Here is a 24,554-nt window from a genome sequence, read left to right on the forward strand (position 1 = left end):
TTCCAGACCCAATCCCACTGGATCACGATTAGAGACAGGAGCCAAGACCACGATGCCCCACGACCGAAATCCCGGGGCCGGATGCAGGGGGAGTTTCGCCCTAATGTGCAGCCTCCCCACACCCCGGCTGCCAGACACAGACCTCACACGGCGGCAGCTGCACCAGGGGCTCGGCCACCGAGGCCCCATTTGGATGGAGATCACAGGGATGAGACACAAAGAGGACCCCCAAACAGGGTGGGAAAGAAGGAGTCTGATCGACGCAGCCAGTGTGCTGCGAGACAGCCCCCCGCCCACCCCCACGCCCGCCGCCGGGCAGGGACGTGCCCGGGGTGAAGAAACAGAGGCGTTTTGTGCTGAAGGCATGGAAAAGTACAGCGGGCCTCCCAGCACAGGGGGGCTGGACGGCGGCGAGGGGTGTGTGGGGGTCGGAAAAACTTCCTGCCCCCAACCTGGGGCCCAGGACCAGGGACAGGCCAGGGTGACAGGAAGTGGAAACTCTCGATGGCGAAGCAGGAGAGCCTTACTCTGAGACAGCCACGCTGCGCAGGGCAGGAGGCAGAGGCCGGGACGGCGCCTTCCACACACATTCTCTCTCCTGCACGAAGGCTGGGATTTCCAAGGCTGCCTCCTGCCCCCCGGGGAGCTGTTTCCCAAGAAACACTGAGTGGCAGGTGGCGTGGCCCCTGCTCAGGCTCGTCCAGGACCATTTATCACAGGCTGCAGAAGCAGGTCTGTGGGCTGCTGAGGGCTAAACAAGGGGCCTAGCAGCGGGGGTCCAGGACACGGCCTGCCTCTCCCCCAGGTGTCACCCCCAGAAAGAAGGCAACAAGGGTTCCGGTGACCCTCCGTGCCACCCTTGGAGGGGCAAAAGTGCCTGCCTTCTGCAAATGCCACCTCTGGCCAGGCCCCAACCCACGCACAGACGACCCACCCAACTAAATTTAACCCAAAGAGAGAGGGGACCGGAGTGGTGGGCAACCTTTCCCTGCATACGCAGCTCAGAGTCGGGTGGACTTGCTCGTGAACTTTTCGCTGAGCACCATGTGTCCTGACGCTGTGGGCCAAACAAGGGACTGTAAGACAGAGCCCCGTCAGAGCCCCGTCGGAGCACCTCCTAGTGACTAGGTCCGGACCTAGTCCAACAAAATGCAGGCGGGCAGACAGGAGTTCCGCGCGGCGGAGGGCTGTGTGAGAAGGCCGCAGGCAAGCCAGCGGTGAGGCCAGGATGGTGCCGAGGACTCACTTTGTGCCCCTTTCAAATCCAAGCAAAGGGGCACAAAGCAGTTCCCGCAGATGGGGAAACTGAGGCTCAAAAACCAGGGATGAACGAGACTGGAGCCATCTCCCAGTCAGATGCTCTGCCTGCGCTGAAGACTGCCCACCCCGCTCTCTATCCTCATCCTCACATCTTCCACCTTCCTGGCCAGGCCCCCGACGTGGGCCCCGGAGGTACCCCAGGAAAGCCCTGCGTTTCATCAGTCACCCCCTTCTCCCGTTCCTTCCAGATTTGTGGCGGGAAGATAACATTCATAGTTCTCATCCCAAAGGGAAGACGCGCCCAGGCGGCCAGCAGAGTCACCTGACCTGTGACCCTGGGCCCTAGGAAAAGGCTTTCCTCCCAAGCACTGGGGGCTAGTGCCCACGTCATGCAGGCTGGTGGCTGAGAGGCAAATAGAAGGAACGGAGACCCCGAGTTTCAAGTTGGAGATGGTGAAAACGGATTCGCTTTCTACAGCCTGGCCCCACCTCCAACGGGGCCAAGGATGGCCAGTGACGCTGGGTGTGGGACACCAGGAATGACTCTCCTACTAAACACACTCTCATCTGCGTCTGATGGGACAGATGGGGTCTCTGTGAACCAGACGTGTGGGTGTGCTCACCTGGGAAAGACGGCAAGTTCCCGGTGGGTGGGGCAGGGGACCCCCACCCCCACCGCCGTGGGGTCTTAGCACACCCTCCCCACGCCCGGGCTGCTGGCCAGGTCTCCCTCTCCTACCCCAGAGAAGCCGGAGCGCCATTAGAAACCTCAACAAATTCCCATCAACGCCCCGGCGCTCTCCATCGGAGCGCGGCTGGCGGTATGCCCTGCACCTGAGCAGTCCCATGTGGCTGCTGAGCGTTGAAATGTGGCCGGTGTGACTCAAGATCTAAACTTTAATTGTATGGATTTTTAATTTAAAATTAAATAGCCATCACAGTCATCTCATGTGATAATAAAGTTAGCCAGTGACGAGTGGGTGGTCCCTACCCCATCCTCCCCTCGGTGGGTCTGCCTCCCCTGGCCCTCAGGTTTGCCCATGCTGCGGGCCGAGGTCCTCCTCGAGCTCCTGCACGGTCCCAGGCCATCCCAAATCTTGCCTGTGCTTATGTTTTTGTTAATCTGAAAGGCAGGGTAAGATTTTCTTGTGCCACCCCCTCCCCCCACGGGGCTTGGCAGAGCTGGGTGTACACAGAGCCAGGATAATACTGTTCATGGGCCCCTGGAGGATCCCCTCCATGCAGGGGCCCCCGGTTCTGCCAGGCCTCTGCTGAGGAACCACACGCTCTTCTTGGTGACTGTCAAATTCGTGTGCCCCATCTCAAACCTCCTGGCCTACAGACCAAAGGCCCAGAGCTCCCCAGTCTGAGACCCTTCCCCTCACAGAGCTCAGCAGCATCACTGCCCAGAAAGTCACTGCACCGACAGTTACATTTAAAAATAACAACAACAGACTGTGTAGTGCTTACAGAAGTGACACCAGTTCTCGAGGTGTGTTCTGCTAAGACCCTGTTTAGCCCTGGCCGGGTAGCTCAGTTGGTTAGAGCATCGCCCAATACGCCAAAGTTTCAGGTTCGATCCCCAGTCAGGGCACATACAAGAATCACCCAATGAATGCATAAATAAGTGGGACAACAAATCAATCTCTGTCTTTCTCCCTTCCCCACCCCTCTCTCTTCTCTTCCTCTCTCTAAAATCAACTTAAAACAAAACCACACCAAAAAAAAAAAAAAAAATCTATCTATCTATCTATCTGTGCTTTGTGTACCCCATACTTTAAAAATAGCCAGTGTAGCGGGCGCTGATGACATAAGCATTAGCTTACCCTTTAAGAAAATTCAATTTGTTTTAAAAGCACTACAGCAGCATGACAGCAAACTGGGGAGGCAGAGAAAGAAAAGGCAGCGATAACCCGCCTGCAACTCGGCTTGTTTTCCCGTCGGCTCTGACTCAGTGTGAGGAGAACGGCATTGGACTCTGAGCCGCCTGCCGCCCTCACACCGGGCCTGTTTCTGTGTAACTTCAAGCCTGGCTCATGGCTGGGACAGACCCACTGAGAAACACCAGGCAGGACCAGGAAGCTGCCCCCAGCCCAGGCCTGGGCAGCGCGGGCACCCCGAGGCCCTGTCACAGGCTGTCCGAGGGTCTCCCACTCCCCAGGCCAGAGCCCACGAGTCAGTGGATAGATAAGCAAGGATGAAACTGTGTGCACAGGAGCGGGCAGGGGTGCGGAGGCGTGTGTGCACGGATGGGAAGCTGGCTTGGGGAAGGGGAAAGTTTAAGAGATACACACGGCCCCAGCGCCGGTGGAAGGAGATGGGGAATTCTGAAAATCGAGGGTGAGCCCAAACAGAGATCTGTGAGCTCAGAGTTCCCAGCTCGCTTGGCAAGCACAGGAGCCTTCTGAAGCAGGACCCAAAAGTGCCCCTGCTGACTCCAGAGTTGCCCTGCCCAGCACCCCTCCCCGCCCCGTGGATTCTGCCCTGGGTCTAGAGTCTGCACAGATCTGGACAGATGCACAACAGGGAGCTACACTTCGCAGGCAACCTATGGACCTGTCTCAAAGGAGAACAGAGTGTCCAGGGAAGAGGGCACCGCATACACACACACACACACACACAAACACACACACACACACACACACGTGGTGGGCGGGGGTGGGGGTGGGTGGGAGGGGTCAGTGCCAGTGTGCCTGCTGGGTGAGGGCAGAATCTGGTCCTGCAGGTTCCCCCCAGGGGAGGATGAGTGCAGGAGTCGAGGTTCAGAATGTTCATTACTAATTACCCCCTACAGCGGTGCTAGATTTGGAATCCAATGGGGCACAAGTCACAGGCCTTGTGGGATGCGGTGGGGGGTGCATACAAGGCAAAAGCCCAGTGCAGCTGGGAGAGGTGCCCAGAGAATGACAGGGCTCAAAGGAAGGCAACCCCCAGGCCCAGGGGTCAGGGGACTCTTCCCTGACAGCAACTTCCCGCCTCGGAGCACCTGAGACCCCCCCCCCACAACACGTCACACCCACTTACTAGTCCTTAGCCTACAGTGCTTGGCCCCACCCCAACATCAAGACAGGGATAATATCTAATCCTTCTCCCAATTCCCAAGACCCTTAAAACAGCACCGGGCATACAGCTGGCGCTCAGGAAGTGTCTGAGTGGCTTAGTCAGCAAGCCCTGGGCTCAGAGAGGGGCAGTGACCTGGCCTCGTCACCCAGCAAGGCAGCCGAGCCAAGGCCCCAGCTCTGTCTTCTAGTCCCCCACTGGGCCACCAACGGGTGAGTAGATCTCTGGCCTCTGCCAGCGTGTGGGGGATGGGAGAGGTGGGTGTTGAAACGCTTATAATCAGGACACCCTCCCTTTTCCTGCTTGGGGGGGGCGGGGGGGGGGCTTGCTGACAAGACACTCCTGCGCAGCTTGCCCCACTTCGCCCATGCAGCACTTATCCCAGGGCGAGAGGCAGCCACTCCGGGCCAAAGGGGGCCTGGACGCAGAGAGGGGAAGGGCACCCTTCCAAAGCTAACACTGTCAGGATGCATTCCACGACCCGGGAGGCGAGGGTTTTATTTGAACAGGAGCGATGGGAAAGGCAGGAGCTGCTGTTCTTTCTCCTGCAGAGGGTCTGTGAACAGGTGCCACCCTGCATCCAGGGCATGGGAGGAACAAGACACTCGCACTAGACACCAAGGGCACCCAAGCCAAAATAAATGTTTAGTCCACCAAGGCCCCACCCGGGGCCCTCAGCATGCTGCAAGATCAGCAGCCCGTCCCAGCCGCGGAGGCAGAAACTGGACGCGCTTACGCCCTGGGAGAGAGGCCAGGCTAGGGCTATTCCCACCCAAGGTGCAGACAGGGTCCTGCTGGGGGTGAGCCCTGGAGAAGTCAAAGGTGAGGACGCGTCACAAGTGTGGGCTTGGCTGCTAGGGGAGGTGACAGATAATGTGGAACGCAGACAGGAGCCCCACAGCTAAGAGGCAACTGTGCCTCCCCCTCCAGCCCCTCGATTTTCCTTGAGGACTTGGGTCTCTGGGTCCCCTGATCCACAATCCTGCAGGAAAGGGTCAAGGCCTACTAGGTCTGCAAGGATGAAGGGGAGGGGTGGGGTAGGGGTGGGGGGCGCGCGGGGGGCCAGCAGAGTTGATAGCCCCAACTCTGAGCTGTGGCGCCCACTTACATCACCCAGGCCTTCCTGCTTTAAAACTTTTCACACTGGAATTGGCAAACAAACCTGTATGTGGTCACTGAGGTCAGACCTGCAAAGCTGAGTGCAGAGCGCTGCAGGGGTGCTGGGAGCTAACGGGCCCAGGCAGAAAACAGCCCCAAGCATGGCTGGCAGCTGAGCAAGAGCGGTAGGACTGGCATGTACTTAGGACACGCGGAGTCTAAAATGAGGCAAGTCTGCAGGGCTGTGGGCTCGGAAAGCCTGGGTTCAGGCCAGGAACTAGTTGTGGTTCCCCACAGTACCTGTCTCACCATAGCTGGGGAGTCGATGGGATGGGGTGATGGCCCGCACAGCCTTTCCACCACTAAGTTCCAGCTAACGTTCCTCCTATTTGTGACTGTCATCCCTCCCTTTGTCCCACCCCCCCCCCCCGCCCCCAACAACACACACAAGTCACATATGGTATCAGTGGACACAGAGCCCTCTGCCCACATCAGATCGCCTCCTGTCTGTAGGGAGGCTGCTGGGATCAAGGGTAGGGTCAGGGAGAGGCGAGACCACAGGGGCAGCGGAGTCGGATCACCTGGGCCACTGCAGAATGTCGGCCCTTAGTCCCAGGGAAAGCCACAGGGGCTTCTGGATCTGACAGGGAGGAGCCCTGACTGGCGTGGCAGTGACTGGAGGATCCATTAGGTGTGGCGATCACCTTTTACCCACGTCTTGTGGCCACGGCTTACAAGCAGCTTGCACTAATTGCCCACTTAGCTCTAATGACTCTTTTATTGTGCTTCCCCTGGCCCTGGTGAGCAAGACAACCTTGAGAACGTTACGTAACCTCGCAAGGTCTGGGCCTTGACTCCAGGGCTGTAAAGGCAGACCAGTTAGATAACCTCGAAGCTCCCTCCAGCCTCACATTTTGATTTGCTGCCAGGAGAGGTGCCCAGAGCCTGACCATCCTCCCCCATCTGCCATGCCAGCCTCCAAGGACCCGAGAAACCAGCCAACAGCTTCTTGGGTGCAGACGCATGGAGAGCAGGGTCCTGTGACGGGCAACTCCCCAGGGAGGCATCGTATCATTTCTGCCCTGGGCTCTGGATGGCGTCGAAAAGCAGACTCCTTCCTGAGTCCACAGTTCACAGCTTCAAATTCTGCCTCTTATCCCAGAAACACTCACGGAGGGTGGCGGGTGGGGAAGCGGGCAACCACGATGACAGGAAGGGGTGTACTGGGCAGGTTAAGACATCAGGCAGACCAGTTTGGTGGATGTTGAGTAAGTGCTCTGCACCCCAAACCACCACGGTTTTGACTTAAGGGCCATTTAAAAGGGGATCAGAGGTGGAGTGGCAAACAGCTCTGTGAAGAAGAGTTCTGGCCCTGGGCACATGGAGCAAGTTGGCCCGGAGCTTGGTTTGAGATAGTCTGTCCCCAGCTCCTCACCCTGGTTTTTCCATCTGGCAAATGGGATGGCATTTCCCTGCCAGACCTCAGAGGCAGGCACACAGAGGTCACAGGAAGCAGGGTCCGCAGAGCCCACAGTAAGGAGGGGAGCCTGTGTCTGTGCAGGCAGCTCCTGCTCCCTCCCCTGGGCCAGCCTTCTGGGTCAGCTCTGGAGGGGTGCCCTGTGGGGTGAGTGGGCCACAAGTCAGAAAAGGCCCAACGCAGGCTCCAGTCACGCCAAAGGACGTATCACCTAGGGCCACTCCCTCCTCCATGCAAACAGCCCAGCCTCCCTCCTGCTCCTCCTCAGAAGGCTCTGAAGATCAAACAAGTTTCCACAAGGAAGGAGTGGGGCAGGGGGGCATTGTCCCCCCCACAGCACGCCACCTGCCCTCTTGGTTTGCACAGTCCATGCTCTGAAGACCTTCCCCAAAGGCAGGGGCGAAACTTTCTTTGCAGCAGGTCTCAAGTAGGTCTGGGCACATAGTATGCACGTGTGACCCACGCGTGACGTAAACGTCTGACGAACGGAGGACCTGATATTTGCTGTCTCAAGTTCCTTGGAAGCAGGAAGCATGGCTCCCCTCCAGCACCCAGCCCTGTGGACAGACCTGCTGAGCACACTCCCTCATCCCAGGGGAGGGGAGTTTAGGGCAAGTTCACGAAGCAAGGGGTAGTGGGTACAAGCAGGGGATTCCTGGGGAGAAACAAACCAGGGAGAGCAGTTTGTTCCATCAAATAGGAGATAAAATGATAAACTGGTGGTAGAGGTTAACTGGGAAAGGTGAAGGAGTGAATGAGCTTTGCACGCACTATCTTCATGCCCAAGGGTGTGCCGGCGGCGATATGCTCAAGGTGACCTGAGAGGGTGTTCCAGCAGCGATAAGCTCAAGGTGACCTGAGAGGGTGTGCCAGCGGGGATACGCTCAAGGTGACCTGAGAGCCTGGCCTTACCACCTGGGAAGCCTGGGCCCACCTCAGGTAGCCTAAAAGCGGGGAGGGGGCGGAAGGGGGAATAAACTTGGATAATGGCCTGGCCCTCTCCTCTCCAGGGTTCAGAGCCTGGGAGACCAGGCCCAGAGTCTGGGCTGGCTCAATTTACCCAGGTAACTGCCTCATCTTGCTAGAGGCTGGGCCCTCCTGACTGGACTTCAACCCAAGGGTCCACGAATGGCTCTTGGTGTCCCGCTCAGAGCCAGGCACAACACGGGGCACCCAGGCCCAACAGACATGTTCTGAGCAAGTCAGTGGTTGACTAAAACCCACACACACATACATACTGAGCATGTCTCGTGGCTGGGCCTGGGATCACAGGGCCAAGGGCGGGGAGCTGTGGCCCCAGCCACATAGGCTCCTACGGTCCAGCTGGGGCTAAGGTAGCAGGCACTCTGAGCCTTCCTGAGTGGATGGGCGAATGTACTGGAAGGAAGGAGTGCAGAGAGGTGAAATCTGACCAGGGCCACACAGCACAAACCAGGAGGGAGCATAAAAACGATTCCCCAACAGTAGTTCAGACACAGGTCTCAGCCCCGGCCCCAAGTCCCATCCACTCAAAGAGCTTCTCCCTCAGCTGTTGGGGCAAGGCCCCCTCACCCCCCGAAAAAAAAAAAGTGGTGGCCGGGGAAGCAGCTGCAGCAAGATTACAGTGGGTCATGGGAGGTACAACAGCCACAAATACACAATCTTCCCTAGATATTTAGGGCGGAAACCAAACTGTTTAGATAGAGGATAGGAAAAATTGAATATACATCTCAAAGCCAATCCGAGAGCCCTCGCTACCAAGGGCCCCAAGAGGGGAGGTAGGTGGCATCTGCCCCCAAGGAGGGTACAACTTTGACCCCTGGTCCCACGTGACCACTCTCCAGGGAGGTCACCCATGAGGGCCATTTGGACCCAGGAATCGTCCAGGAGGGAAAAGGTTTAAACAAGGCCCAGGACAAGCCAGGACTGCGCTGAGAAGCCTCTCCGCCCCAGAGCAGGGAGCAGGGCCTGCTGAAGGAGAGGAGGGAGCCTGCCACAGCGTGAGGTGCTGACCGTGACCTCTTCTGAGGGGAGGGTTGTGGGTGAATTTGCAGAAAATGGAAAACGGAGGGATCTGCATTTTCTCATCTGTGCCTCCATCTGCAGCTTAGCTCAGTGATGGGGCCTGAAGCATGTGAGGAAGGGGACCCCGCAGGGAGCCAGGGCACAGAACAGCGGCTGAAACGCAGCCAAGAACCTGCCGCATGCGCCCAGCACTCTGTCTTAGTGTCCCCACGGCTTCTGCGGACACGGGGAAGCTCCCGCACCATTATCCCTTTTCAAAGACCAGGAGGTGACTGGCTGTAGGCACACAGCTGAGTAAGCCTCCTGCAAGTCGTCCCATGGCTCTGAGGAAACCACACAAACCTTGCATTTCCCGCCTTCATTGTGGCCTCCCTGTGGGCTCTGGGTTCAAATGCCGGTGCTTCCACTTCTCAGCTGTATGGACTCGGGCAAGTCACGGACCCTCGATGGTCCATGCTGCTGCTCTTCCGGGGAGGACGGGTCAGTAAGAGTACCTGCTGCAGAGGGCTATAGTTCACAGGGCCACCGCCCACCCCCACTCCACCACTCCAACCTCCTCTGCCTCTACCTCCACTTGTGGTCAGGCCCTGAGGCTCTGCCGTCAGCAGGCCCTGTGACTCTCGGCCTGTAGCTGGCCCAAATTTCCTGGCTCCCAGTTTCCTGGCAGAGCAATACCACCTGCCCCACAGTGTGCCTAGCATACAGCAGGGACTGAGCAGAATGCTTACAGGGGCTGCTCCTCACATGGCTCCTGTCCCCCTCCCTCTATGTTCCAGAGCAGAAAGTGACTCAATGGTACACACTTGGAGCCTCTGGGACACTTACAATGTCCTTCAGGTAACAGCTCCTAGATGGGGGAATTGGCTGAGGGGGGCTCCCTGGGGGCACGGGTTATGTTTCTTTCAGGGCCAGGTCCCCAGTAGGCCAAGGGGTTCTACAGGCCTCAGGAAACAGAAACCCAATCCTCCGAGGCCCTCTGACCCGCCTCGGTCTCTCCAGACTCAACCATCTGCAACCCATCACTCAGCACCAGGACCGCATTTCCCTCCTTTCACCACCACAGCCCGGTTTCTCTCCCCGCCACACCGAGCTCCTGGGGCTAAAGGCCCGGCTGGTTTCTGAGGTTTCAGCACACACAGAAGTGACAGCTGGCAGCGAGGGGCTCCTCTGTCATCCCTAACGCTGCCCAGGCCTCTGAAGTTTGGGGAGGGGATTAACTGCCTCACTTGGACATAAAAGTGCCACTTGGGCAGAGTTTGGGAAGGGCATCAAGTGGGGGTGTCTTTGGCAGGGAGGGGGGCTCACACCTGGACCTCCCAAGGGGCTCAGGGAAGGGAGTGGCACCCTAACTGAAAACTGGGGTGTGAGGGAGCATGGCGGGCTCCTGGGGGGAGGGCTGTGAGCTCCGCGGGCTTTGGTAGAAAAACCACACTCAGTCACATCACAGAGAAAGGGAGAAAACGTCCTTATCACCACACTCATGGGGCGAAGGATCAACCCACAGAAATACCGTTAGGTCACAGTAGACTATTCCACTCCTTTCAAGTTACAGAGGGCTGTGTAGAACTTTCTGAAATGCTGTTCACTCCCTGGCTTGAAAATTGCAAAAACTTGGTGAGTTCAAATTCCTAGGCTAACCCAGAGAGCTTCCTTACCGGACCCTTACCCCTCTGCCCTGTGGCTGCAGGCCAAGGCCAGCATGCTGGGCTGATCCATGGGGATGCTCAAGGAGACAGCCGAGTGTTTCCCTCTAGTCACCCACTCCCTGGCCTCCGTATCGCCCAGTTCCGGCCAGTCGGCTCCTGTAAAACCACTCAGATCAAACAGCCCAATTGATACAAAGACCTTCTTGGGAGTTCCATTCTCCGGAGCATAGCTCCTCTGCTGCTCCCCAAAGCCTTGCCTTGTACTTTGCTGCTCCCTATATTCCCCGTACCCCCCCCCCTCCCCCAAACACACACGTAGAGTTCAGAGGCTGAGCCCAATCAGACAGCAAACAGCCAAGTTCAAGATGAAAGCCTGAGGTCAGAGCCAGCCAAGCACAGCATTCAAAACTGGAAGATTCTGTTTCTTTTAAACGACAGACTATAAATATGGCAAAACCCCAGGAAAACACTCAGAAGCCAGTCATCACCTCCCTGGGACCCCTCCTATAGGAAGTCCCCACCCCCACCAGAACATTTCAACACTTGCTAATTTCTACCCTCAATGAGTCTCTATTACCATGCCACCTTTAATTGTCCTTAGGGCTCTAGTAAAATTCTCAAAACGATTCAATAAAAATTCACTTTACTGTTAAAACTCTAACTAAAGCAGTTAAGTAAGGGAGATTTATCAATTTGAGAAATTTTGTCTGTGTGTGTGTGTGTGTGTGTGTGTGTGTGTGTGTGTGGCTGCCTGGCCTTTGAGCAAAACATTACTAAGAAAATGAGCCTTTAGAAAAGGGACCCTTTTCTTCCATTCCCTCTCCCAAACCCAGCTTCTCCTCTTTTCATTTCTCAGTCCTAGAAGGTGAGAGTTCAAGTGTGAGCCAATGACGTGGAGGCCTCCGCGATCCTGGACAATCAAAAGATCTATTGTGCTCCCTGTACTTACAAAGGCATTTACGTGGACCAGTGCACTTTTACAATTTCCAACGAGGCTTGACACAAAAGAGGTTTTCATGTTAACCCTCAATTCTCCAAAAAATTCAATGAATGTGCCCCATTCTGAGCATTTTGGTGGGATGTAATTTTACTGCATAGCTGTATTTTTCACATTTTAGGAGGAGGGTTGGTGTTAATAACAGGATGTCAGGACCTCAAAATTGGAATGGGCCTCACTATTGTAGACTGGAGCATGGATAGAGTAGGAAGGGTTCAGAAAATAAAACGAGAGGTCTGGGACACATGGAAAACCTCCCAACGGAATAATGCAGTTTGCAACTTAGCAGCAAAGCAAGGAGGCCAGCAAAATCCAAGAGCTTTCTGGGAACTGGGCATCTATGTGAGCAATCTAGGAAAACCCAGAGTCAGGGATGGAGGGCCCCAGTGGAGGGCAGGGCCTGGGGTGATCCCTACTACACCCCAGGAAACTTGGGAATCTCAAGAGCCACAGCCCAAACCCTCTTTCCCCTTCTAAGCCCCCCTAATTCTAAGACCCCACTCTGGCTGTGGTCACCTCCGCCCGGAGCCCTCCCTGACCCCTCAGGCTGGACGAGGGGCCCTCTTTAAGAGTCCCTCCTGAACATCTCTGCGCTAAGTCGTGGTGGGTTTACTCATTCTTATCTCCAGCTCAAGCAGTGATTTAATTCACCTTTGGACTCCTAGCACCTTACTCACTGTCTGGAACACAGTGGGTGCTTAATAAATGCTTGCTGACTAATTCCCGTGCACTTTGGAATACAACACACTTTCTGAGTTTGCACTATAGGATCCTGGGCAAGTTATATAATTTTTTATTTTTTTGGCCTCATTGTCCTCATCTATAAAAGGGGGGTGGTCACCAGGATTAGATTAAAATAAGACTGTACATGAAGTGCTCAAAGCCCTGGCGGTTGGTGAGCTCTCAAATCCTTCCTGTTTATGATCACTGTACACCGGAGGTGAAGGCTGAGAAGGGTTCATTCTCCCCCTGTACCCCAATCCTCAGCGGTTTCGTGGGAGTGGGGTGTGGGGCACCGTGGACTGGCGCTCCCTTCAGTAATGGAGGAGGAGGCAGCTGAACAGGCAGAGCTTGGAGAAGCCTGCGTACAGGTGCCTGTTCTTGGGGGAAGAGAAAATAGAATTTCCCAGCACACCAGAGTCCAGCTGAACCAATTTACTAAACTCACTTACAGACCAACCCCTCAACAGTGTCACATGCCCAAGATGGGGGGCAGGGGTGCACCAGGAGGCAGACAGCTGGTCCCCACCCCAGGCTGTGCCTTCTTGCTGTGTCACCAAAGCCACTTTAACTTCCCTGAGCTTCGGTGTCCTTATCTAAATAGGCAAGGCGGCTGTAAGGAGTACCTGACCTGGTACAGGTAACGCACTTGGCAACTTGCCTTGGTCAGTGCTCCATATGCGCAAGTGACAGGGAGATGAGCTCGCTCTCCTACGTTACATCTGCACACATCTGGCCGCATGCTTCTACTTGACTTGACCCTTACCAGACCTCATGTTGCAGATGAGGAACTTAAACGGCTTGATGGGTAAATGGCCAAGCCAGATGGCAAAACCAGACTGTGCCCTCTCATCAAATGCTGATGCTACCCACAATGTGCACCAGGGGCTCAGTCTGTGCTAATTCCCCTCGTGGGAACCTCTGCAATTTAGGGAAAGGCTAGGGGGAGAGTTCGCCCAATGCCTGGTGCAGCAAGCGTCACAGCAGAGGGTCAAGATGGCTCTGAAGCAGGAAGGAGGGCGGCCACGTGGCCCAAGGCTGGGAGGGCGCAGAGCTTCTGCAAGTCCACCTCCGCCTCTGTTCAACCACAGCTTGAACAGGAAGGAAGCACCTGACAACTCGGGGACTATTTCCAAAGATCTAGAGAAAGGTGTGTCAACTCCCTTTCTCACGGATTTGAAAGCACAGTTTCCAATGTGAGGAAAAACCCCAACCCAGACTTGCACTGCCCCCACACGCTTCCCTCCACCCCTCCCAGGAGCCTGCCCCCACCCCAGGAATTCCTAGCCAGGGCTTCCTTAGAATTACAAAGGTGATTCAGAACCTCAGGTGGAAAATGCCCCAGCAACCCCTTTGGAAAGATTTCGGAGTTTTCATTTTCCCTTCAACCAATTTCCTGAGGCCGAGGGCAATGCCCCAAGTCGCATCAGAAAGCCAAGTCTGGCAGACTTCTGGAAACTAAAAAAGTAACGCTAACAAAATGCTTCCACTGGTTTTCATTTCTTGGATTTTTCCTACGAAGGGAGGAGACTCGCCCAGTTGGAGATAGTTTGAAAGTTTTTTGGCTGCAGATGGGGACAGGGCTATCCGTAATTATCTCCAAATCACACTGGCCTGACGCCCAAATCCTTTTTCTAAATTACCTGCTTTCTTGGGGGTGGGGGGGTGGGGGGTTCACAGGACCTCAAATTAAGAAACATATTGTTTGCTCAAACACCTTAAGAAAGCTGTCGACACTCCAAAGCTCCTACCACCAGCTGCACCCGGCTGCCTCACCCCGACCCCCCTCTTTTCCCTTCTCCTCGTGTTTTGAAGTTTATTTTCCCACATTCAGCCTTGAATTCTTTCCTTCCTGCAGTGGTTGGTGGAGGAGCGGCGAAGAAGGAAACTTCGAGGGCAGCTCGATTCTTTATTATCATACTCGCCTGCCTTCTTCCCCTCTAAACAAAGCCCTGGAAGAAACTAAACAACAGAAGAATTGTTTCCTCAAGGGAAATTATACAGTGACCCTTCCCCAACCCATGCACCTAGGGCCAACGAACCCGCATCGCCCTGGACTCCCGCTAGAACCAGCTACCTCCTGAAGCTCACCGTCCTTCTCCAACCTCACCTCCCACCAGCCCCCACCCCGGGAAATTTCCCCACTGAAAACACACACCCAACCTGCTGACTCAGCCTCCCCCTTCCAGTGGTCCCCAGTCTGCTAGTCGGTCTGGCTGCCGGCAGGCACCGATATGCTCATCTTCAATTGTCTATTGATTTGGGGACAAAAAGGGAGTCACAAGCAGATGTTCGTGTTTTCCAGTGCTTTCAACTTTCCAACAGTTCAGGGCAGGAAAGATGGATGACGACGGGTTTGTTCCCATTTTACATACAGGGAAACTGAGGCCAGAAGAATGAGACAACTAGACAGGCACATAGCATTGGGGGGGGGGGTGGGCGGGGCGGCTGTAGATTAAATATTGCTCCTCCTCCAACCTCCTTTATGGTATCTTTCACCCCAGGAGAAAGGTAACATCTCCCATCCACTACCCCTGCTCCAGGGCTCCCACTCAGGTCCGGGTCATCCCCTGCAGGATGCCACCCGTGCAGGCCACGGCTGGACAGGTAAGGCCAAGGGTCTTCAGGAAACTGAGCATTGGGCCTCGAGTCCTGGCCAAGGGTCGGTTTAGCCCAGCGAGGTCAATGCCCTCATGGGGCAGATGAACCAGAAGAAACTCCCAATGCCAACCGGGGCGGGAAACTCTCCTCACCACCCCCCATTCGGCACATGGACTCCGGGTCTGGTTCTTTCGCTCAGCCCACGACTTTCACCAAGTTTATCCGCGAGCCCGGGGAGTTAGCCTTCCCGGGGAGTTAGCCTTCCCGGCAGGCGAGACGGGAAGATAAGGTCTCCCGGAAGCCCGAGCGCGTCTGCAGCATTCCAGCCGCCGGCCGGCCCCGCGGCGCAGCCGGGCAGAGCCCTCACCCCGCTCCTCGCCCGACGGGGGAAGGGGGTCTTGCTCAGGCTGGACCTGGGGACCCTCCAGCAACTCCGCGCGGCTCCCATTCCCGAAAAACAGTCGTGCGGGAGCGGCGCTGGCCCGGGAGATGGGAGGTGCAGACGCTGGGCGGGTGACAACCGGCTGGGCTCTCGCACTCCGGGAGCGTCTCCAAGGAAAGATAAACGCTTTCCTCCGCCCCACAGCCCCCCTCCAAGGAAGGAGGGACCCGCACCCCCACAGCGAGCCACCGAGGGGCCCGGTTCACCCTGAGGTCAACCCTAAATTCTCTGCACAAACTGGGTCCCAAGGTGACTCCTGTGTCCACGGGTGAACGAAAGATCCCGGCAACCACATCCAGGAGACACCCCGCCTGTCTCCCCAGGACAACCCACCGGGGCGAGGGTGCCCCCGCCGCACTCCCAGAGCTCGAGCCAGCGTCAGGTGTTCGTAGGGGCAACGCGGCGCCTCACCTGCAAGATCTCGTCCAGGCCCTCCTGGCTCAGGCACGGGAACTTGGTGAGTAGATGGAGCTTCTCCGTGTAGTACTTCTTCTTAGCCTCCTTCCAGTGCGGCTCCTCCAGCACCTCGAAGATCGCCGCCCCGATGGCCAAGTAAAAGATGATGGCCGAGGTGAGCAGAGGGCCCCGGTCCACCATGGCTCCCGAGCGGCCACCTCCGGGCCAACGCGTCTCCTAGCCCCAGTGGCTCCCGGTCCACCCGCCCTCCAGCCTCTGGAAACAGCTGTTTGAATTTGGAGCTCCGCATGCGCAGTGCCCCGAACCCCCCGTGCGGCTCCGGGGACAAAGTAGCTTCTCCAAGTTGGCCCACGGAGCGCGGGAAATTGTGCGGGGGGCCCTGCTCGCGCGGGCCGGGGTGGGCGCACACCAAGGGTGCCGAGGGAGCGCCCCGGATCGCGGCGGTGAGAGAAGCTGGGGGGGAACTCAGGGCCCGACTTCGGGAGACACGTGGGCTGCCCTACGCGCGCCACAGCAGTGTGCGCTGCGCCCGCCTCCGCGCGCCGCTTTAATCAGCGCCCAGCGCTCACCTCCCGCCCGCGCCAGGCCCCGGGGGCGGGGCCGACTAGTGCCCGCCCCTCTCCGGCCCCGCCCCCTCCCCGCCCCGCCCCCGAGCCCGCCGCAGCGGGAGTCACAGGAGGTGCGCTTCTCGGCTCGCTGCGTTCCCCGATACCCAATTCCTGAGCGATAGGGGTGTCTGGGACCCGCATTTGCTCCTAGTACTGGGGTATTAAAAGAAAATGAGTGTGGACCTAATGACTGGGGTCAGGGAGTTGTGACTCCTGTTATTTTGCCTGTAATTCAGTTTTTGCCTCACCTTACTATTAATTATAAGCCTGGGAAAAGGGGATCAGAAAGGGACCAGAGAAACTGCCAAGAATCAGCATATCAGGAACGAACCCAGCCACAAAGGCGTGGCTTCTCCATTTGGCCCCATTCTCAGGTGCTCTGTTGTGAGACCCTTGGGGGAGGGAGGGGTTTGGTTAGGTGGGGGGAGGAGCAGCCTGGACAGCGCTGTGCAAGACCCCTTCCTTTACCCCTTCCCTGGCTACACACACTGCAACTCTAGGGGAAAAACCGCTTTGATACTCCCAGGCCTATTTAAAGTTGCGCACACACACCCTCCACACACACGCACACACACTTGCCTTCCTTATCCTCCTTGCTAGCCCTATTTTCCTCCTAGCACTAAATTTTCTCAAATATACTATATATCTCTAATATACTATACAACATTAAAATGACAGCTTGTGGGTGGGGAATCTGGATTGTTCAATGACATATTCCCCCAGGACTGTTACATAATAGACACTCATTAAACATTTGTGCAATGAAGAAGTGAATGACGGTCACAAATATATTTGTCAAAAACACACACCCAATGGAAGTCATAGCCAGAGCAATTATGCAAGAAAAAGAAATAAAAGGCATCCAAATTGGAAAGTAAGAAGTAAAACTGTCACTATTTGTAGATCACATGATATTATGTGTAGAAAACCCTACTAAAGACTCCAATGAAAAACTGTTAGAGCTAATCAACAGATTCAGTAAAGTTATTGTTAGGTCGGAGAGAGCCCAGGATCAAATACATGCAGACATGTGATGAGACAATGGACTTCCCCTGGAATTTCTCACAGGTCAGCGTGCCAGACACAGATACTGGCTTCTCCAGACCCCCACACAGATACTGACTTATTCCTGAATACCTGGCTGACCCCCTGCAGCTGAAACTTCCTCAACTGAATACCTCAGCTCATGTCCCCGCCCCTCACCCAACCGCGGTATAAAAAAAGCGCCCCCCTCCTTGTTGGTGTGAATCCACGTGCCCTGTCCCAGGGGTACGTGGGTCTCCCGGGGACACAGAATAAACCTTTTCCTTTCCTTTCTTTTCTGATTCACTGGACTCTATTTCTTGCGCCACCTCCTGAGCCCCTAACCTAACAGTTATAGGATACAAAATCAATATACAAAAATAAATTGCACTTCAATATACTAATGGGATATCAGGAAGAGGAATTAAGATGATATCACTCACAACTGCATAAAAAAGAATGAAACACCTAGGAATTAATTTAACCAAGGATGTGAAAGGCTGTAAGGTATTGATGAAAATAAATAGAAGGGGGTGGGGGAGGGCGGGGAGGACAGGAATGGGCTAGAAGAGGTTAATGGGGGATAAAGGAGGACCTATGTAATACTTTCAACAATGAAGATTTAATCAAGCAATCAATTAATCAATAAAAGACACAAATAAATGGAAAGATATTCTGTGCTCATGGATTGTGTGGACGAAAGGGGCCACATGCTGACCTGACGAGCTCAGGGAAGGCCTGCATGGCGGTCTTGCAAACTCAAAGGCCTAAAGTAGCCACAAAGGATGGTCTGAAATTAAACTTTAATTAAAAGCAGTTATGGTGGGTAGTCACCTCCTAGGCCGGTATCTTCCCCGTCAAGATCAACCTTTACCTTAACTACACTTATTGTCTTTTTGCATCTACGATAACATATCATTGAAATGTCTCAGTGACTTGTAACTTCCCTTTTTTCCAGACCCCTCAAGGCACAACCAAATGTCTGGGCGCCAGGACAGATAGCACAAATTCCTTCATTGTTATTGTTACCTGTTAATTGTTGACTATTAACTATCCTGTACCCACCTAAGTAACGTGTCTATCATTTTACTTTTTATCCAATCCCAGAGGTTCCCCCCCCTTTTGTTTTCTCCCTCCTCCCTAATCTATCACCAGTGGATTTCATGTAACCCACCTAAGTCTCCTCCTTTGATTGCAATGTATAAAAATAGATGAAAACCCGCCATTCTCTGGAGAATTATCCCAATCCCTTGAGATTCTGCCTCCCGGCAATTGTCTACAGTTTGGCTCAAATAAACTCACAAAAATTCTTTACAGGTTCGAAGGTGTTAACAATTGGAAGGATACTGTTAAAATGTGCATCCTACCAAAGAAATCAACAGATTCAGTGCAATCCTTATCAATATTCCAACGGCATTTTCCAAAGAAATATAACTAACAATCTAAAATTTATATGGACCCACAAAAGACCCAGCATAGCCAAAGCAATCTTGAGAAAAAAAGAACAAAGTTGGAGGCATCATACTCCTGATTATAAACTATATTAAATAGCTATGGTAATCAATATAGTAGAGTATTGGCATTAACACATTGATGGAACAGAAGAGAGCCTAGAAATAAGTTTACAGCCAGGAACCAAGTATATACAATGGGGAAAGGACAGTTTCTTCAGAAAATGGCATTGGGGAAACTGGACATGCAAAATAATAAAACTAGACTATCTTATGCCATACACAAAAATTAAACCAAAATGGGTTAAAGACTTAGATGTAAGACCCAAAACCATAAAACTCCTACAAGAAACATAGACAATAAGTTCCTTGACACCAGTCTTAGTGTCTGGACAGTGGTTTTTTTTTTGGAACTGACTCCAAAAGTCAAGGCAACAAAAGCAAAAATAAACAGGTGGGACTATATCAAACTACAGAGCTTCTGCACAGTAAAGAAAACCATCAACAAAATGAAAAGGCAGCCTAGGGAATGGGAGAAAATATTTGCAAGTCACATATCTGATAAGGAATAAATATCCAAAATATATAAAGAACTCATACAGCTCAATAGCAAAACAAAACAGTTTAATTAAAAAATGGGCCCTAGCTGGTTTGGCTCAGTGGATAGAACATCGGCCTGCAGACCTAAGGGTCCCGGGTTCTATTCTGGTTAAGGGCACATGCCTCAGTTACAGGCTCCGCCCCGGCCCAGGCCCTGGTCAGGACATGTGCAGGAGACAACCAATGGATGTGTTTCTCTCACATTGCTATTTCTCTCTGTTTTTCCCTCTCCCTTCCACTCTCTCTAAAAATCAATGAAAAATACCCTGTCAGTGTGGCTCAGTGGTTGAGTGTCGACCTATGAACCAAGAGGTCCAACTGGTTTCATTTCCAGTCAGGGTAAATGTCTGGTTTGTGGGCTGGATCCTCAGTAGGGGGCTTGCAGGAGGCAGCTAATCAATGATTCTTCTTGTTGTTCTATCTCTCTTCCTCTCCCTTCCTCTCTGAAATAAAGAAAAATATATATAGACATATATATATATATATATATATATATATATATATATATATATATTTATATATATATATAAAAAATGGGCAGAGGATCTGAATAGATATTTTTCTGAAGAGGACATACAGATGGCCAACAGGTACATGAAAAGACCCTTAACATCACTAATTATAAGCGAAATGTAAATTAGAACCACAATGTGTTATCACCTCACATTTGTTAGATGACTATTATAAAAAAGATAAAAACAAGTGTGGGCAAAAATGTGGAGGAAAGGGAATGCACAATGGAAACAGTATGGCAGTTCCTGAAAAAGTTAAAACAACATCCTTCGTTGGTATAGCTCAGTTGATTGGGCATCCTCGCATGCACCATGAGGTTGCTGGTTCAGTTCCTGTTAGGGCACCTGCCTGGGTTGCTGGCTCGATCCCTGATCCACATTGTGCTCTCACATCGATGTTTCTCTCCTCTACCTTCCTCTCTTTCTAAAAATTAATAAACAACAACAAAAAACAACAACAAAAACCAAGCTCACAGGTACAGAGACTGATTGGTAGAATTGTTGGGGGCAAAGGGTGGGGGATGGGGGTGTATGAAATTGATGAAGGGGGTCAAAAGGTACAAACTTCCAGTTATGAAATAAAAATAAAGTCATGGGGATGTAATATACAGTACAAATATTTTTGCGGCCCAGCCAATGTAACGGTATGTAAGAAATGTCTAATAAAAATTTCATAACTTAATTTTTACAATATCCTGTTATACATAATTTTTAATAATGAACTACAACGTTCCCTAATGACTGATGACTATAATCACGTTGCATTCATTTCCCTTATGAGCCTTACGCGCAAGCACATCATTTCTCTCCACTAATACCAGCAGCGAATATTTTAGCAGCTGATTGCCACGTCATTGGTCTTGAACTGACTTGTTTCGTGTGCACAACAGGAAATATTTTGCTTTGAGAGAACAAGAAAAATAGGTTTATTTGCGTTACGCTTGTTAATTGGTGCAGTTATTCAGTGTCTGGTAAGTTAATGTTCAAGAAAAAATATTAATTTTTATTAAAATGTTCTATTATTTTATGTTAAGGATTACTCATTTATTTCAGCCCTTTGTATTCAGCCTGTCTCTATCAAAATAAACCTATGTTTCTATGAAAATTGAAGCTTTTGTTTTTTTGCGGCCCACATAAACTTAAACCTTGTTTATTTGGCCCGTGTTAGCCTTTGAGTTTGACATGCTGTATTGCATGTTTGAACGTTGCTAAGAGAGTAAATCATAAAAGTCTCCATCACAAGAAAAAAATTTCTCGTAACTATGTTTTGGTGATGGAGGTTAACTGGACTTGTGGTGTTCATTTTGTTAGGGGCAAAAATAGAATATTGGGGACTAGCTAAGGTAATGGAAAATATTAATCATGTTCTGTTAACCAGGCCTTGTTCTGGTTAAAGAAAGGACAGTCTAACCTGGCTGGGAGTTGTGTGTCCCCAGGACCTGGGAGTCAACCTTGGAATGCGGTCCATTCTCATTCAAGAACTGCCTATTATCATGGAAAGATTAACAACCTTGTTGCCCAAACAATGGAGTCCCACCTCAGCCTGCACAGCCTGCTTCCCCATGCCTGCTATCCCTACTTCCCCATGGAATCCTTGTCCTACCCTGTATAAGCAGCTGGTCTATGGGGGGATGCAGAGCAGATTTTTGTGGATCCCCTGCTGCTCTCCCATACTGCCCTCATTATTGGAATAAACGCTCATATACTAGTATAATTCAACCCTGTCTCTGCTGAATTGCCCCAAGTAGTGACAGGAAGCCCGGACCCATTGGTTGTCCAGTTTCAGTTTTACTATACATACTAGTATTAAATCATTCCATTGTACACCTGAAACCAATATAATGTTATATGTCAATTATATCTCAATAAAAAAATCAAACAAATGTGTTAAACAACAACAAACAACCCTGCCTGCCTCCCTCCTGATGCTGCGGACTCACTCCCCAGCCCTCGGCTTTTCCAGGGACCAGGCCTTTGTCCTGGGTCTCTCTCTGGCTGGAGGTCAGGGACTGTGTGTAAACGGTTCATCCATTATGGGGTGAGGGCAGTTTGAGAGGCTACAATTTTTCCTTTCTTTGTTAGGAAAATGCTGTCCCCTTCCTCTCCCACCTCCGGCCTGTGTTCTCTTCCTAAGAAAATAAGGGCCTCTTCCTATTTCAGTTTCACTCTCTCACAAGGACAAGGCAGAACAGTTGTGGATGAGTTGGTTTTTATCCCAAGTTTTTGTAATTGCTAGTTTCTCTGTCTTCCAACTTGGTCTATTTGTTCATTTCTCGACCCCTTCCTCTTCCTTGTCCCCTCAATGTCATGGTCACTTTCTCCTCATCCTCTCTTCTGTTGCCCCTTCCTTTCCTCCCTGCATTTTCCCAAACCCCTTAACCCCAGCTCTCCATTCTCCTGGCTTCTCTCTCTCTCTCTCTCTCTCTCTCTCTCTCTCTCTCTCTCTCTCTCTCTCTCTCCTTTGTCTCTTTCCACACAGAATGAGCTTCTCCTCCCCTCCCCCCTCCTTCCCCACCCTCCCTGGCCCCATCCACACATTTGAATCAATAATTTCCAACCAGATCAGGAGTTATGCCCATTCTCTGCTCAGAAGCCAGTGGGGGCTTTTGGAAATAGAATCTGTGCTGAAACTACTGAATGTTTAGACAACTTGAGCCTCAAGAATAGAAAAGGAAAAAGTGGGTGCCTGGGGGAGGGGCACAGGGCAGATACTTTTGTACACTGCTGATAAAACCACTGCCACGGCTTTATTAGCATGTTTATTTATGGTGTGGCCAACAATCATTTGTTTCAGAGCGCCATCTTGATAATTTATAAGGCAATGAGCTTTGAGTTGCTGTTTCACCTTGAGAGCGACAGGTCACAATCTGGGTTGCAACCTATGAAACTGGCCGAGCAGACTGCTTGTTTTCCCCAAGGTCACTGAGGCTCCCAAACTCTGCTCCGAAGACCCACACCCGCCTGTGATGTTCTCCTTTCAGTTAGGTGAAGGGATTATCCTCGTGGTGAATGAACATTTGATAATGCTTTCAGATGCTAAAACACTTACTGTTTTATCTCTGCGTGGGAATATTTCTGTTCACAGTCTGTGTAGGAATTTCAAAGGGAATAGTGCCCCTGTGAACTCCCCATCCCACCTAAGGAGGCATATAAAAAAGCCATTAAGAGCATAAAGTGAGTCACAACACAATCACTTGAAAACGTTGATTCCTTTAAAAAGGAAAGAAAAAGAGCTTCATAGCTCTTGTGGACAAAAACAAAACCAAAAACAAAACCAATGGTGATAGGGGAGTTCTATGGAATAACCTCATAGAGAGACGAGATCATAAATTCCTAACCGAGCAGGTCATGGTGGGTAGTCGCAGCACAGGCATGTAACTTCTGTACCAAAGGCTTATCTTTGCCTTAAGCAAAGTCTGTTGTCTTGCTCATCTAGGTTGAATCTTGGGCCTCTTTTTTTATCCCTGGGAAACAACCATCCTCACATCTTGAGATCCTGCAATGCAAACAGAGATAACTCCTCTCACTTCCTCCCACCTTCATGTAATCTTCCTTTCCTTCTTCCCTCCTTCATTACAAAAGTAAAAAGGAAACTGCAAAACTGTCATTCTCCAGAGCATTTGAGATCTTGCTTCCCAGTTCTGCTGTCAATTTTGGCTCAAATATACTCTTGTAAGGATTTTCGACAGGGTTGGCTGTTCTTCCATCCACATAGGCTACACCATCTAGGTTTGTGTAAGTGCTTCCTGTGATGCTTGCAAATGACAAAAGGACCTAAGGACCATCAACACAATGAAAAGGGAGCCCCCTGTGGGGGAGAATATATTTGGCAACGATACATCTGATAAAGGGTTAATATCTGAAATATATAAGGAACTCATGCAACTTAACAAAAGGAAGACAAATAATCTAATTTAAAAATGGACTAGACACTTCTCCAAAGTGGACATACAGATGGCCAAGGAACATATGAAAAAAATGCTCAAAGTCACTGAGCATCAGAGAGATGCAAATTAAAACGACAATGAGGTGTCACCTCGCATGTGCCAGAATGGGTACTATCAACAAATCAACAAATGACAAGTGCTGGTGAGGATGTGGAGAAGAGGGAACCCTCGTGCAAGTGCACGGCAGGTGGGAATGCAGACTATGGCACAACCACTATGGAAAACAGTATGGAGTTTCCTCAAAAGATTAAATATGGAGCTACATTTGACCAAGTGATCCCACTTCTAGGAATATATCCTAAGAAACCCAAAATACCATCAGAAAGAATGTAAGCATCCCTATGTTCTTAGCAGCACAATTTAAAATAGCTAAGATCTGGAACAGCCCAAGTGCCCATCAGTAGATGAGTAGATAGAAAAGCAGTGATATACTATACCATGGAATACTATGCAGCTGTGAAAAAGAAGGATCTCTTACTGTTGAGACAGCATGGAGGGACCTGGAGAGTATTATACTAAGCGAAATAAGCCAGTCAGAGAAAGACAAATATCACATGATCTCACTCCTGTGGAATCTAATGAACAAAATAAACTGATGAACAAAATAGATGTAGAGACATAGGAGCATAGAACAGATTTCAGAATCTCAGAGGGAAGGTGGGGGGAGGATAGGTGGGTTGGAAGTGATCAA

At 51.9% G+C, this 24,554-nt stretch overlaps 1 protein-coding gene across 1 annotated transcript in view; it reads right to left on the reverse strand.

The window, feature by feature from the left end:
- The window catches only part of KCNK5 (potassium two pore domain channel subfamily K member 5), a gene marked incomplete at both ends in the record, with an annotated part of 33,073 nt that extends 17,171 nt beyond the window's left edge, over positions 1–15,902 (reverse strand). The window contains one exon of the mRNA XM_081093924.1: positions 15,717–15,902. Within this exon, the coding sequence (XP_080950050.1) occupies positions 15,717–15,902 (186 nt within the window). The remainder of the gene's footprint in view (positions 1–15,716) is intronic.
- Between the last annotated feature and the right edge of the window lie 8,652 nt (positions 15,903–24,554).

This window comes from Myotis nattereri (assembly GCF_964212035.1).
Source record: "Myotis nattereri genome assembly, chromosome: 6".
NCBI classification, from domain to species: Eukaryota; Metazoa; Chordata; class Mammalia; order Chiroptera; family Vespertilionidae; genus Myotis; species Myotis nattereri.